Below are 12,500 nucleotides of genomic sequence, written 5' to 3'. Positions count from 1 at the left end.
TTCCATGAAATCTGTCACTTCCTGTGTAGCTTCTGGCGCAGGCGCGTCGTAACAGGATCACCTTCGGGACCCAGATGAACCAGCACAGCTCTCGTTCTCATGCCCTCCTCATGATCACTGTGCTGGGGACTGACCTGGCCAGCGGGGCCAAGACCACAGGTACGTCACACCTTAGAGACGGGACACACAGTGCCAACTAACCGTTAGAAGCAGCAGGTGGCTGTCCTATTGCCTGTGATCAGGTACGTCACACCTTAGAGACGGGACACACAGTGCCAACTAACCGTTAGAAGCAGCAGGTGGCTGTCCTATTGCCTGTGATCAGGTACGTCACACCTTAGAGACGGGACACACAGTGCCAACTAACCGTTAGAAGCAGCAGGTGGCTGTCCTATTGCCTGTGATCAGGTACGTCACACCTTAGAGACGGGACACACAGTGCCAACTAACCGTTAGAAGCAGCAGGTGGCTGCCCTATTGCCTGTGATCAGGTACGTCACACCTTAGAGACGGGACACACAGTGCCAACTAACCGTTAGAAGCAGCAGGTGGCTGTCCTATTGCCTGTGATCAGGTACGTCACACCTTAGAGACGGGACACACAGTGCCAACTAACCGTTAGAAGCAGCAGGTGGCTGTCCTATTGCCTGTGATCAGGTACGTCACACCTTAGAGACGGGACACACAGTGCCAACTAACCGTTAGAAGCAGCAGGTGGCTGTCCTATTGCCTGTGATCAGAACAGCGGCTGTCATTTTCTGTTCATCACGTGATTCTACATGCTGAATCACCACCGTTCATCGACGCCCGCTGCTTTTCACCGTTCGTCTGCGAGGTGTGTTTTGTCCGGGGTGCACTACTCATTTGGCAAGTGGGCCGGTTCCAAATATTGACACGATTCAAGGGACCAGAAAATGTTACGTTAACGGTTGATTTTTCTTTGTGACATCTGCAGGCAAGTTGAACCTGGTGGACCTGGCTGGCTCTGAGAGGGTCTGGAAGTCAGGAGCTGAAGGAGAGAGGCTGAAGGAGGCCCAGAACATCAACCGCTCCCTGCTGGCTCTGGGGGACGTTATCCAGGCTCTGAGGGGGAAGGAGAAACACATCCCCTTCAGAAACAGTCGCCTCACATACCTGCTGCAGGACTCACTGGGCAAGGGCAACAAGACGGCCATGGTGGTGCAGGTAGGGACTCAGGACAGTACAGTACGTCTGATATGGTGGTGCAGGTAGGGACTCAGGACAGAACAGTACGTCTGATATGGTGGTGCAGGTAGGGACTCAGGACAGAACAGTACGTCTGATATGGTGGTGCAGGTAGGGACTCAGGACAGAACAGTACGTCTGATATGGTGGTGCAGGTAGGGACTCAGGACAGTACAGTACGTCTGATATGGTGGTGCAGGTAGGGACTCAGGACAGAACAGTACGTCTGATATGGTGGTGCAGGTAGGGACTCAGGACAGAACAGTACGTCTGATATGGTGGTGCAGGTAGGGACCCCGGACAGAACAGTACGTCTGATATGGTGGTGCAGGTAGGGACTCAGGACAGAACAGTACATCTGATATGGTGGTACAGGTAGGGACTCAGGACAGAACAGTACGTCTGATATGGTGGTGCAGGTAGGGACTCAGGACAGTACAGTACGTCTGATATGGTGGTGCAGGTAGGGACTCAGGACAGAACAGTACGTCTGATATGGTGGTGCAGGTAGGGACTCAGGACAGAACAGTACGTCTGATATGGTGGTGCAGGTAGGGACTCAGGACAGAACAGTACGTCTGATATGGTGGTGCAGGTAGGGACTCAGGACAGAACAGTACGTCTGATATGGTGGTGCAGGTAGGGACTCAGGACAGAACAGTACGTCTGATATGGTGGTGCAGGTAGGGACTCAGGACAGTACAGTACGTCTGATATGGTGGTGCAGGTAGGGACTCAGGACAGTACAGTACGTCTGATATGGTGGTGCAGGTAGGGACTCAGGACAGAACAGTACGTCTGATATGGTGGTGCAGGTAGGGACTCAGGACAGAACAGTACGTCTGATATGGTGGTGCAGGTAGGGACTCAGGACAGAACAGTACGTCTGATATGGTGGTGCAGGTAGGGACTCAGGACAGAACAGTATGTCTGATATGGTGGTGCAGGTAGGGACTCAGGACAGAACAGTACGTCTGATATGGGGGTGCAGGTAGGGACTCAGGACAGTCTGATACACACAGATTACAATGTCTGTATATCCATCTATATGTATACTCATAGGGCTGGCTTCCCGGACATTAAGCCTTGTCCTGGACTAAAAAGCATTCTGAATGGAGAAGTCCATACTGTATTTAGCCTACACATTACAAGACAACTAGGCTAAGGTGGTGCAGCCTGGCTTACACAACATACAGTACACTACATCAAACACACTGATTATACTGTCATATCTGTCTGGAAGTGTCCTCTCTGATCCTCTGGTCCTCTTCCAGGTGTCTGCTCTGGAGAGTAACGTGGGAGAGACCATGTGTTCTCTGAAGTTTGCTGAGAGGGTTTGTAAGGTGGAGCTGGGGCCTGCAGCCAGGAAGATACAGAGAGGAGGAGGAAGCCATCAGTGTGACTAGAACTCCCCTTCCTGAAGTCATCCAACTTCCTGTTCCCATGGACGACCAGGACTCCAGGGACTCAACAGACACGCAGCCAACCAAATACATCAACAAGCAATAACAACATCAAACAACCCCCTCTTCCCAGTCAGTCTATCAGTCTGTCTATCAGTCTGTCTATCAGTTCGCCAGCTAGCCAGCCAGTCAGTCAACCTATCAGTCTGTTTATCAGTCAGTCAGTATAAAAGCTACCAGGTGTGTATTCAGTGAGATTAAATATTGAGAATATTGCAGATTCTCTAGTCTACCGATCATAATGTCTGTTCATGTCATGCACAGGAGGTTGGTGGCACCTTAATTGGGAAGAACACATGGTTTCCATGGTTTCCAGGTGTTTGATGCCATTCCATTCGCTCACGTTACACCCACCTGAACAGACCCCAGATGTAACGTTACACCCACCTGAACAGACCCCAGCTGTAACGTTACATCCTCCTGAACAGACCCCAGCTGTAACATTACATCCTCCTGAACAGACCCCAGCTGTAACGTTACATCCTCCTGAACAGACCCCAGCTGTAACGTTACATCCTCCTGAACAGACCCCAGCTGTAACGTTACATCCTCCTGAACAGACCCCAGCTGTAACGTTACATCCACCTGAACAGACCCCAGCTGTAACGTTACATCCTCCTGAACAGACCCCAGCTGTAACGTTACATCCTCCTGAACAGACCCCAGTTGTAACGTTACACCCACCTGAACAGACCCCAGCTGTAACGTTACATCCTCCTGAACAGACCCCAGCTGTAACGTTACATCCTCTTGAACAGACCCCAGCTGTAACGTTACATCCTCCTGAACAGACCCCAGCTGTAACGTTACATCCACCTGAAAAGACCCCAGCTGTAACGTTACATCCTCCTGAACAGACCCCAGCTGTAACGTTACATCCTCCTGAACAGACCCCAGCTGTAACGTTACATCCTCCTGAACAGACCCCAGCTGTAACGTTACACCCACCTGAACAGACCCCAGCTGTAACGTTACATCCTCCTGAACAGACCCCAGCTGAGTGTAACGTTACATCCTCCTGAACAGACCCCAGCTGAGTGTAACGTTACACCCACCTGAACAGACCCCAGCTGTAACGTTACATCCTCCTGAACAGACCCCAGCTGTAACGTTACATCCTCCTGAACAGACCCCAGCTGTAACGTTACATCCACCTGAACAGACCCCAGCTGTAACGTTACATCCTCCTGAACAGACCCCAGCTGTAACGTTACACCCACCTGAACAGACCCCAGCTGTAACGCTCCCTGAACAGATCCTCCTGAACAGATCCCAGCTGTAACGTTACACCCACCTGAACAGACCCCAGCTGTAACGTTACACCCTCCTGAACAGACCCCAGCTGTAACGTTACATCCTCCTGAACAGACCCCAGCTGTAACGTTACATCCTCCTGAACAGACCCCAGCTGTAACGTTACATCCTCCTGAACAGACCCCAGCTGTAACGTTACATCCTCCTGAACAGACCCCAGCTGTAACGTTACATCCTCCTGAACAGACAGACCCCCTCCTGAACAGCTGTAACGTTACATCCTCCTGAACAGACCCCAGCTGTAACGTTACATCCACCTGAACAGACCCCAGCTGTAACGTTACATCCTCCTGAACAGACCCCAGCTGTAACGTTACATCCCCCTGAACAGACCCCAGCTGTAACGTTACACCCACCTGAACAGACCCCAGCTGTAACGTTACATCCTCCTGAACAGACCCCAGCTGTAACGTTACATCCTCCTGAACAGACCCCAGCTGTAACGTTACATCCACCTGAACAGACCCCAGCTGTAACGTTACATCCTCCTGAACAGACCCCAGCTGTAACGTTACATCCTCCTGAACAGACCCCAGCTGTAACGTTACATCCTCCTGAACAGACCCCAGCTGTAACGTTACATCCTCCTGAACAGACCCCAGCTGTAACGTTACATCCACCTGAACAGACCCCAGCTGTAACGTTACATCCTCCTGAACAGACCCCAGCTGTAACGTTACATCCTCCTGAACAGACCCCAGCTGTAACGTTACACCCACCTGAACAGACCCCAGCTGTAACGTTACATCCTCCTGAACAGACCCCAGCTGAGTGTAACGTTACATCCTCCTGAACAGACCCCAGCTGAGTGTAACGTTACACCCACCTGAACAGACCCCAGCTGTAACGTTACATCCTCCTGAACAGACCCCAGCTGTAACGTTACATCCTCCTGAACAGACCCCAGCTGTAACGTTACATCCACCTGAACAGACCCCAGCTGTAACGTTACATCCTCTTGAACAGACCCCAGCTGTAACGTTACACCCACCTGAACAGACCCCAGCTGTAACGTTACATCCTCCTGAACAGATCCCAGCTGTAACGTTACACCCACCTGAACAGACCCCAGCTGTAACGTTACACCCACCTGAACAGACCCCAGCTGTAACGTTACATCCTCCTGAACAGACCCCAGCTGTAACGTTACATCCTCCTGAACAGACCCCAGCTGTAACGTTACATCCTCCTGAACAGACCCCAGCTGTAACGTTACATCCTCCTGAACAGACCCCAGCTGTAACGTTACACCCCCCTGAACAGACCCCATCTGTAACGTTACATCCTCCTGAACAGACCCCAGCTGTAACATTACATCCTCCTGAACAGACCCCAGCTGTAACATTACATCCTCCTGAACAGACCCCAGCTGTAACGTTACATCCTCTTGAACAGACCCCAGCTGTAACGTTACATCCACCTGAACAGACCCCAGCTGTAACGTTACATCCTCCTGAACAGACCCCAGCTGTAACGTTACATCCTCCTGAACAGACCCCAGCTGTAACGTTACACCCACCTGAACAGACCCCAGCTGTAACGTTACATCCTCCTGAACAGACCCCAGTTTTAACGTTACACCCACCTGAACAGACCCCAGCTATAACGTTACATCCTCCTGAACAGACCCCAGCTGTAACGTTACATCCTCCTGAACAGACCCCAGCTGTAACGTTACATCCTCCTGAACAGACCCCAGCTGTAACGTTACATCCTCCTGAACAGACCCCAGCTGTAACGTTACATCCTCCTGAACAGACCCCAGCTGTAACGTTACATCCTCCTGAACAGACCCCAGCTGTAGCAGACCCCTTACATCCTCCTGAACAGACCCCAGCTGTAACGTTACACCCACCTGAACAGACCCCAGCTGTAACGTTACATCCTCCTGAACAGACCCCAGCTGTAACGTTACATCCACCTGAACAGACCCCAGCTGTAACGTTACATCCTCCTGAACAGACCCCAGCTGTAACGTTACACCCCCCTGAACAGACCCCAGCTGTAACGTTACACCCACCTGAACAGACCCCAGCTGTAACGTTACATCCTCCTGAACAGACCCCAGCTGTAACGTTACATCCTCCTGAACAGACCCCAGCTGTAACGTTACATCCACCTGAACAGACCCCAGCTGTAACGTTACATCCTCCTGAACAGACCCCAGCTGTAACGTTACATCCTCCTGAACAGACCCCAGCTGTAACGTTACATCCTCCTGAACAGACCCCAGCTGTAACGTTACATCCTCCTGAACAGACCCCAGCTGTAACGTTACATCCTCCTGAACAGACCCCAGCTGTAACGTTACATCCACCTGAACAGACCCCAGCTGTAACGTTACATCCTCCTGAACAGACCCCAGCTGTAACGTTACATCCTCCTGAACAGACCCCAGCTGTAACGTTACACCCACCTGAACAGACTCCAGCTGTAACGTTACACCCACCTGAACAGACCCCAGCTGTAACGTTACATCCTCCTGAACAGACCCCAGTTTTAACGTTACACCCACCTGAACAGACCCCAGCTATAACGTTACATCCTCCTGAACAGACCCCAGCTGTAACGTTACATCCTCCTGAACAGACCGCAGGTGTAACGTTACATCCTCCTGATCAGACCCCAGCTGTAACGTTACATCCTCCTGAACAGACCCCAGCTGTAACGTTACATCCTCCTGAACAGACCCCAGCTGTAACGTTACATCCTCCTGAACATACCGCAGCTGTAACGTTACATCCTCCTGAACAGACCCCAGCTGTAGCGTTACATCCTCCTGAACAGACCCCAGCTGTAACGTTACACCCACCTGAACAGACCCCAGCTGTAACATTACATCCTCCTGAACAGACCCCAGCTGTAACGTTACATCCTCCTGAACAGACCCCAGCTGTAACGTTACATCCACCTGAACAGACCCCAGCTGTAACGTCACATCCTCCTGAACAGACCCCAGCTGTAACGTTACACCCTCCTGAACAGACCCCAGCTGTAACGTTACACCCACCTGAACAGACCCCAGCTGTAACGTTACACCCACCTGAACAGACCCCAGCTGTAACGTTACATCCTCCTGAACAGACCCCAGTTTTAACGTTACACCCACCTGAACAGACCCCAGCTATAACGTTACACCCTCCTGAACAGACCCCAGCTGTAACGTTACATCCTCCTGAACAGACCCCAGCTGTAACGTTACATCCTCCTGAACAGACCCCAGCTGTAACGTTACATCCTCCTGAACAGACCCCAGCTGTAACGTTACATCCTCCTGAACAGACCGCAGCTGTAACGTTACATCCTCCTGAACAGACCCCAGCTGTAACGTTACATCCTCCTGAACAGACCCCAGCTATAACGTTACACCCACCTGAACAGACCCCAGCTGTAACGTTACACCCAACTGAACAGACCCCAGCTGTAACGTTACATCCTCCTGAACAGACCCCAGCTGTAACGTTACACCCACCTGAACAAACCCCAGCTGTAACGTTACACCCCCCTGAACAGACCCCAGCTGTAACGTTACATCCTCCTGAACAGACCCCAGCTGTAACGTTACACCCCCCTGAACAGACCCCAGCTGTAACGTTACACCCTCCTGAACAGACCCCAGCTGTAACGTTACACCCACCTGAACAGACCCCAGCTGTAACGTTACATCCTCCTGAACAGACCCCAGCTGTAACGTTACACCCTCCTGAACAGACCCCAGCTGTAACGTTACATCCTCCTGAACAGACCCCAGCTGTAACGTTACACCCACCTGAACAGACCCCAGCTGTAACGTTACATCCTCCTGAACAGACCCCAGCTGTAACGTTACATCCTCCTGAACAGACCCCAGCTGTAACGTTACATCCTCCTGAACAGACCCCAGCTGTAACGTTACACCCACCTGAATAGACCCCAGCTGTAGCGTTACATCCTCCTGAACAGACCCCAGCTGTAACGTTACACCCACCTGAATAGACCCCAGCTGTAGCGTTACATCCTCCTGAACAGACCCCAGCTGTAACGTTACATCCTCCTGAACAGACCCCAGCTGTAACGTTACATCCTCCTGAACAGACCCTAGCTGTAACGTTACATCCTCCTGAACAGATCCCAGCTGTAACGTTACACCCACCTGAACAGACCCCAGCTGAGTCTAAAATTATCCTGATAAAGAAGGGCTATGACTTGAGGTCTCCGTGACAACGTCATCAGGATAACAGATAAGATTGAAGGGATAGGATGTCTCTATGGTCTCCTGTCTGCTGCTGTTCAGATAAGAAGTCTCTACTGTCTCCTGTCTGCTGCTGTTCAGATAAGAAGTCTCTACTGTCTCCTGTCTGCTGCTGTTCAAGTAAGAAATCTCTACGGTCTCCTGTCTGCTGCTGTTCAAGTAAGAAATCTCTACGGTCTCCTGTCTGCTGCTGTTCAGATAAGAAGTCTCTACGGTCTCCTGTCTGCTGCTGTTCAGATAAGAAGTCTCTACTGTCTTCTGTCTGCTCCTGTTCAGATAAGAAGTCTCTACTGTCTCCTGTCTGCTCCTGTTCAGATAAGAAGTCTCTACGGTCTCCTGTCTGCTCCTGTTCAGATAAGAAGTCTCTACTGTCTTCTGTCTGCTCCTGTTCAGAAAAGGCCCGTGTCATCAGCTCATCTGCATGATGCACCAACCAGTATGACATCATCATCAACAACACACTAACCCGAGTGCCAAGACAACCTCTACCTTTGAAACTTCCCACTAGAACCACAACTAAACAAAAAATGCTGTTTCCTTTGACTGAATTGCCAGGAGTTCTTCATCAGGGGTTGTATGTTTCAAGCATCTCAGAATATGAGTGCTGGTCTAGGATCAGGAACTCCCTGTAGTTATTATAACAGTCTTCATTATGACCTGAGATGCCAAACTGATCCTAGATCAACACTTCTACTCAGACACATTTTGGGAATACAGGCCTTGAATGCTATTTCCACCATCACAATGCTTAGAGATGTTTCATTAAGATGCAACATGTTCTCCAAGAGATGAGTGTCACAGTAGATACACATCTGTGCTGTTCTATTCTTGCAGTATTAATTATCAAGCTATATCTTCTATATGATAACACGTGAGCTTCTTTGATTCCAATATAGACATGGCCTATTTTAAAAAGGTACTGTAGTGTGTAGGATCAATCTGAGTTTTGTGTAAGTGATGGATTGGGCTGTACTAGCTCTGGTCCAGGGTGTTAGTACAGCTACCTTCAGGTAGTCTCTGGTCCAGGGTGTTAGTGTGGCCTGCTGAAGTCTCAGCAGGGGGCATGTTAACTCCATGGACCAGAGTGTTAGTGTGGCCTGCTGAAGTCTCAGCAGGGGGCATGTTAACTCCATGGACCAGGGTGTTAGTGTGGCCTGCTGAAGTCTCAGCAGGGGGCATGTTAACTCCATGGACCAGGGTGTTAGTGTGGCTTGCTGAAGTCTCAGCAGGGGGCATGTTAACTCCATGGACCAGAGTGTTAGTGTGGCCTGCTGAAGTCTCAGCAGGGGGCATGTTAACTCCATGGACCAGAGTGTTAGTGTGGCCTGCTGAAGTCTCAGCAGGGGGAATGTTAACTCCATGGACCAGAGTGTTAGTGTGGCCTGCTGAAGTCTCAGCAGGGGGCATGTTAACTCCATGGACCAGAGTGTTAGTGTGGCCTGCTGAAGTCTCAGCAGGGGGCATGTTAACTCCATGGACCAGAGTGTTAGTGTGGCCTGCTGAAGTCTCAGCAGGGGGCATGTTAACTCCATGGACCAGAGTGTTAGTGTGGCCTGCTGAAGTCTCAGCAGGGGGCATGTTAACTCCATGGACCAGAGTGTTAGTGTGGCCTGCTGAAGTCTCAGCAGGGGGCATGTTAACTCCATGGACCAGAGTGTTAGTGTGGCCTGCTGAAGTCTCAGCAGGGGGCATGTTAACTCCATGGACCAGAGTGTTAGTGTGGCCTGCTGAAGTCTCAGCAGTGGGCATGTTAACTCCATGGACCAGGGTGTTAGTATGGCCTGCTGAAGTCTCAGCAGGGGGCATGTTAACTCCATGGACCAGAGTGTTAGTGTGGCCTGCTGAAGTCTCAGCAGTGGGCATGTTAACTCCATGGACCAGGGTGTTAGTATGGCCTGCTGAAGTCTCAGCAGGGGGCATGTTAACTCCATGGACCAGAGTGTTAGTGTGGCCTGCTGAAGTCTCAGCAGGGGGCATGTTAACTCCATGGACCAGGGTGTTAGTATGGCCTGCTGAAGTCTCAGCAGGGGGCATGTTAACTCCATGGACCAGAGTGTTAGTGTGGCCTGCTGAAGTCTCAGCAGGGGGCATGTTAACTCCATGGACCAGAGTGAAGGATATACCTACTTTCAATGATGACCTCTATCACAAAATGTGTCATTATTGTGAAGTTGGAAAAAGCGGTTTGTGGGTGTTATCGTATCTCTCTCATTCGGCCTAATTCACTCGCTTTCAGTGAAGTGAGCAATTACCTCTTCTCTTTGCGTCCCAAATGGTACCGTTCCCTATATAGTACCCTACTTCTGACCAGGACCCTATGGGCCCAGGGGTGCTATTTGGAACCCAGACGGAGAGTGAAGTAGGTAGCTAGCCCTGTGTGACAATATGATAAATAACTAAGTGCTGTTATAATATGTGCAATGCAGATGTAGGATCTTAGATCACTCTGTTGCAGGAGAACCATCCTGCAATGCAGATGTAGGATCTTAGATCACTCTGTTGCAGGAGAACCATCCTGCAATTCAGATGTAGGATCTTAGATCACCCTGTTGCAGGAGAACCATCCTGCAATGCAGATGTAGGATCTTAGATCACTCTGTTGCAGGAGAACCATCCTGCAATGCAGATGTAGGATCTTAGATCACCCTGTTGCAGGAGAACCATCCTGCAACGCAGATGTAGGATCTTAGATCACCCTGTTGCAGGAGAACCATCCTGCAATGCAGATGTAGGATCTTAGATCACCCTGTTGCAGGAGAACCATCCTGCAATGCAGATGTAGGATCTTAGATCACTCTGTTGCAGGAGAACCATCCTGCAACGCAGGAAACAGAAAACTTGTCATGTATTTGTCATTTCCATTCATGACTTGATTTTCCATTATGAGCAATGTAATCAACCCTTACAAAAAAAATGTCCATTAATTATAATCCACATAATAATTCACATCTCCTGTTGCTACGGGATTATTTTCCTGCTGTAGCAACCTGGCTCAAATTAAGATCCTACATATGTAGCCTACTTTGATAGAGAAACTTGGTGTGTTTTGGGGACTGGTGGGAAGCACTTTGTGAAATAAATAGTTTTGCGCTTTTCAGGCCAATTTAGGTGCTTTAGATGTATAATTAGTGAAATATCATCATACCAAAAATGTCTTTGTTCATTGTAATCTGTTTTCCATCGTAGTTGAACCAGACAGTCAACTGTTGGGTTAATAGTATATTTTATGTCAATAGAGTAGCAATACATTTCCTGTTGCAGTAACTTATTATACAAGTGGATTAGGGTCACTTTACAATCTGATTGGTTAAGGATCAGTTTTCAGCTGATTTTCAAAATAAATTTGGAATTTAAAAAAAATGTGGGGGAACTCCTTCTGTGTTGTCTATTGTACATACTATTCACAGTCTCAACAGAAAAGGTCACAAGACACAAACATTGGGAAAATCCAAATCATTTTACTGGAAAAATATAATTAAAAAGACGCATGAATAACAGACGATCCTTACAACAGCTGTATACAACAGTCCCCAATGATCTTCTAGCTAGCACTACACTGACAAAGTCTGGTCGGACTTTCACACAGGCTCTGCATCCCAAATGGCACCCTACTCCCTATCTAGCACACTACTTGTCAAAAGTAGTGATCTATATAGGGAATAGAGTGTCATGTGTGACACGTACTAGGACTAGAGTTCAGAAGTCATCAAGGTGACATCTAACTGGCATATTCACACTCCCCGGTAGCTTTAACAGCTACGGAAACCTAAAGCCTCCGATTCCCACAACAAACATTCAGATGTACAGAACAGGAACCGACACATTGGTAGGGTCAGATCCAGGGTCGCGTGGTGTGTCTCTGGATTAAGGGGTCAGTCTGAGTCCCCCTCTGCTGTGACCCCTATGGCTCCTACAGCTCCAGCTAGCTCCTCCTCGCTGCCTTTCAGACGATCACCTGGACACACACACACATCTATACTTCAGAAAAGGGTGTTGCACAAAATACAAACGAGCTGATATTGGCGTAGAGGAGACAGAACTGTAGTGCCCAAGCTGCTGTCACCATGTATTCTTCATGGTCTTCAGCTCCTACCATGTTTATCATTTCACAACAAAACACCTGGAACGGCCCATTTTAGACAGTTTACAGCCCCTCCAGACTGAATCTATCCCTTGGTGCTTTCTGATGGAATATGTGGGCCGAAGCCAAATCTATTCTGAGAATGTAGATCACAGGAAGAGTAGAGGAATCACGTCAAGCCTCCTGAACTCTGGAATCCACAGAG

At 49.5% G+C, this 12,500-nt stretch overlaps 2 protein-coding genes across 2 annotated transcripts in view; both read left to right on the top strand.

Annotated features, from left to right (window-relative positions):
- The window catches only part of LOC135567047 (kinesin-like protein KIFC3), a 22,246-nt gene extending 19,115 nt beyond the window's left edge, over window positions 1-3,131 (top strand). Inside the window, exons 13-15 of the mRNA XM_065014556.1 lie at window positions 30-159; window positions 956-1,185; window positions 2,481-3,131. Coding sequence (XP_064870628.1) covers window positions 30-159; window positions 956-1,185; window positions 2,481-2,612 — 492 coding nt within the window. The 3' untranslated portion in view covers window positions 2,613-3,131. The remainder of the gene's footprint in view (window positions 1-29; window positions 160-955; window positions 1,186-2,480) is intronic.
- Window positions 2,921-8,183, top strand: LOC135567046 (uncharacterized). The gene is made up of 3 exons (XM_065014555.1): window positions 2,921-2,936; window positions 5,092-6,416; window positions 8,091-8,183. The coding sequence occupies exons 1-3, from the start codon at window positions 2,921-2,923 to the stop codon at window positions 8,181-8,183; spliced, it is 1,434 nt and encodes a 477-aa protein (XP_064870627.1).
- The last annotated feature ends 4,317 nt before the right edge of the window (window positions 8,184-12,500 follow it).

Source organism: Oncorhynchus nerka, unplaced genomic scaffold, assembly GCF_034236695.1.
Source record: "Oncorhynchus nerka isolate Pitt River unplaced genomic scaffold, Oner_Uvic_2.0 unplaced_scaffold_2669, whole genome shotgun sequence".
Taxonomy (NCBI): Eukaryota; Metazoa; Chordata; class Actinopteri; order Salmoniformes; family Salmonidae; genus Oncorhynchus; species Oncorhynchus nerka.
The sequence above is the reverse complement of the archived record's forward strand: the minus strand, read 5'-3'. Positions and strand labels throughout refer to the sequence as shown.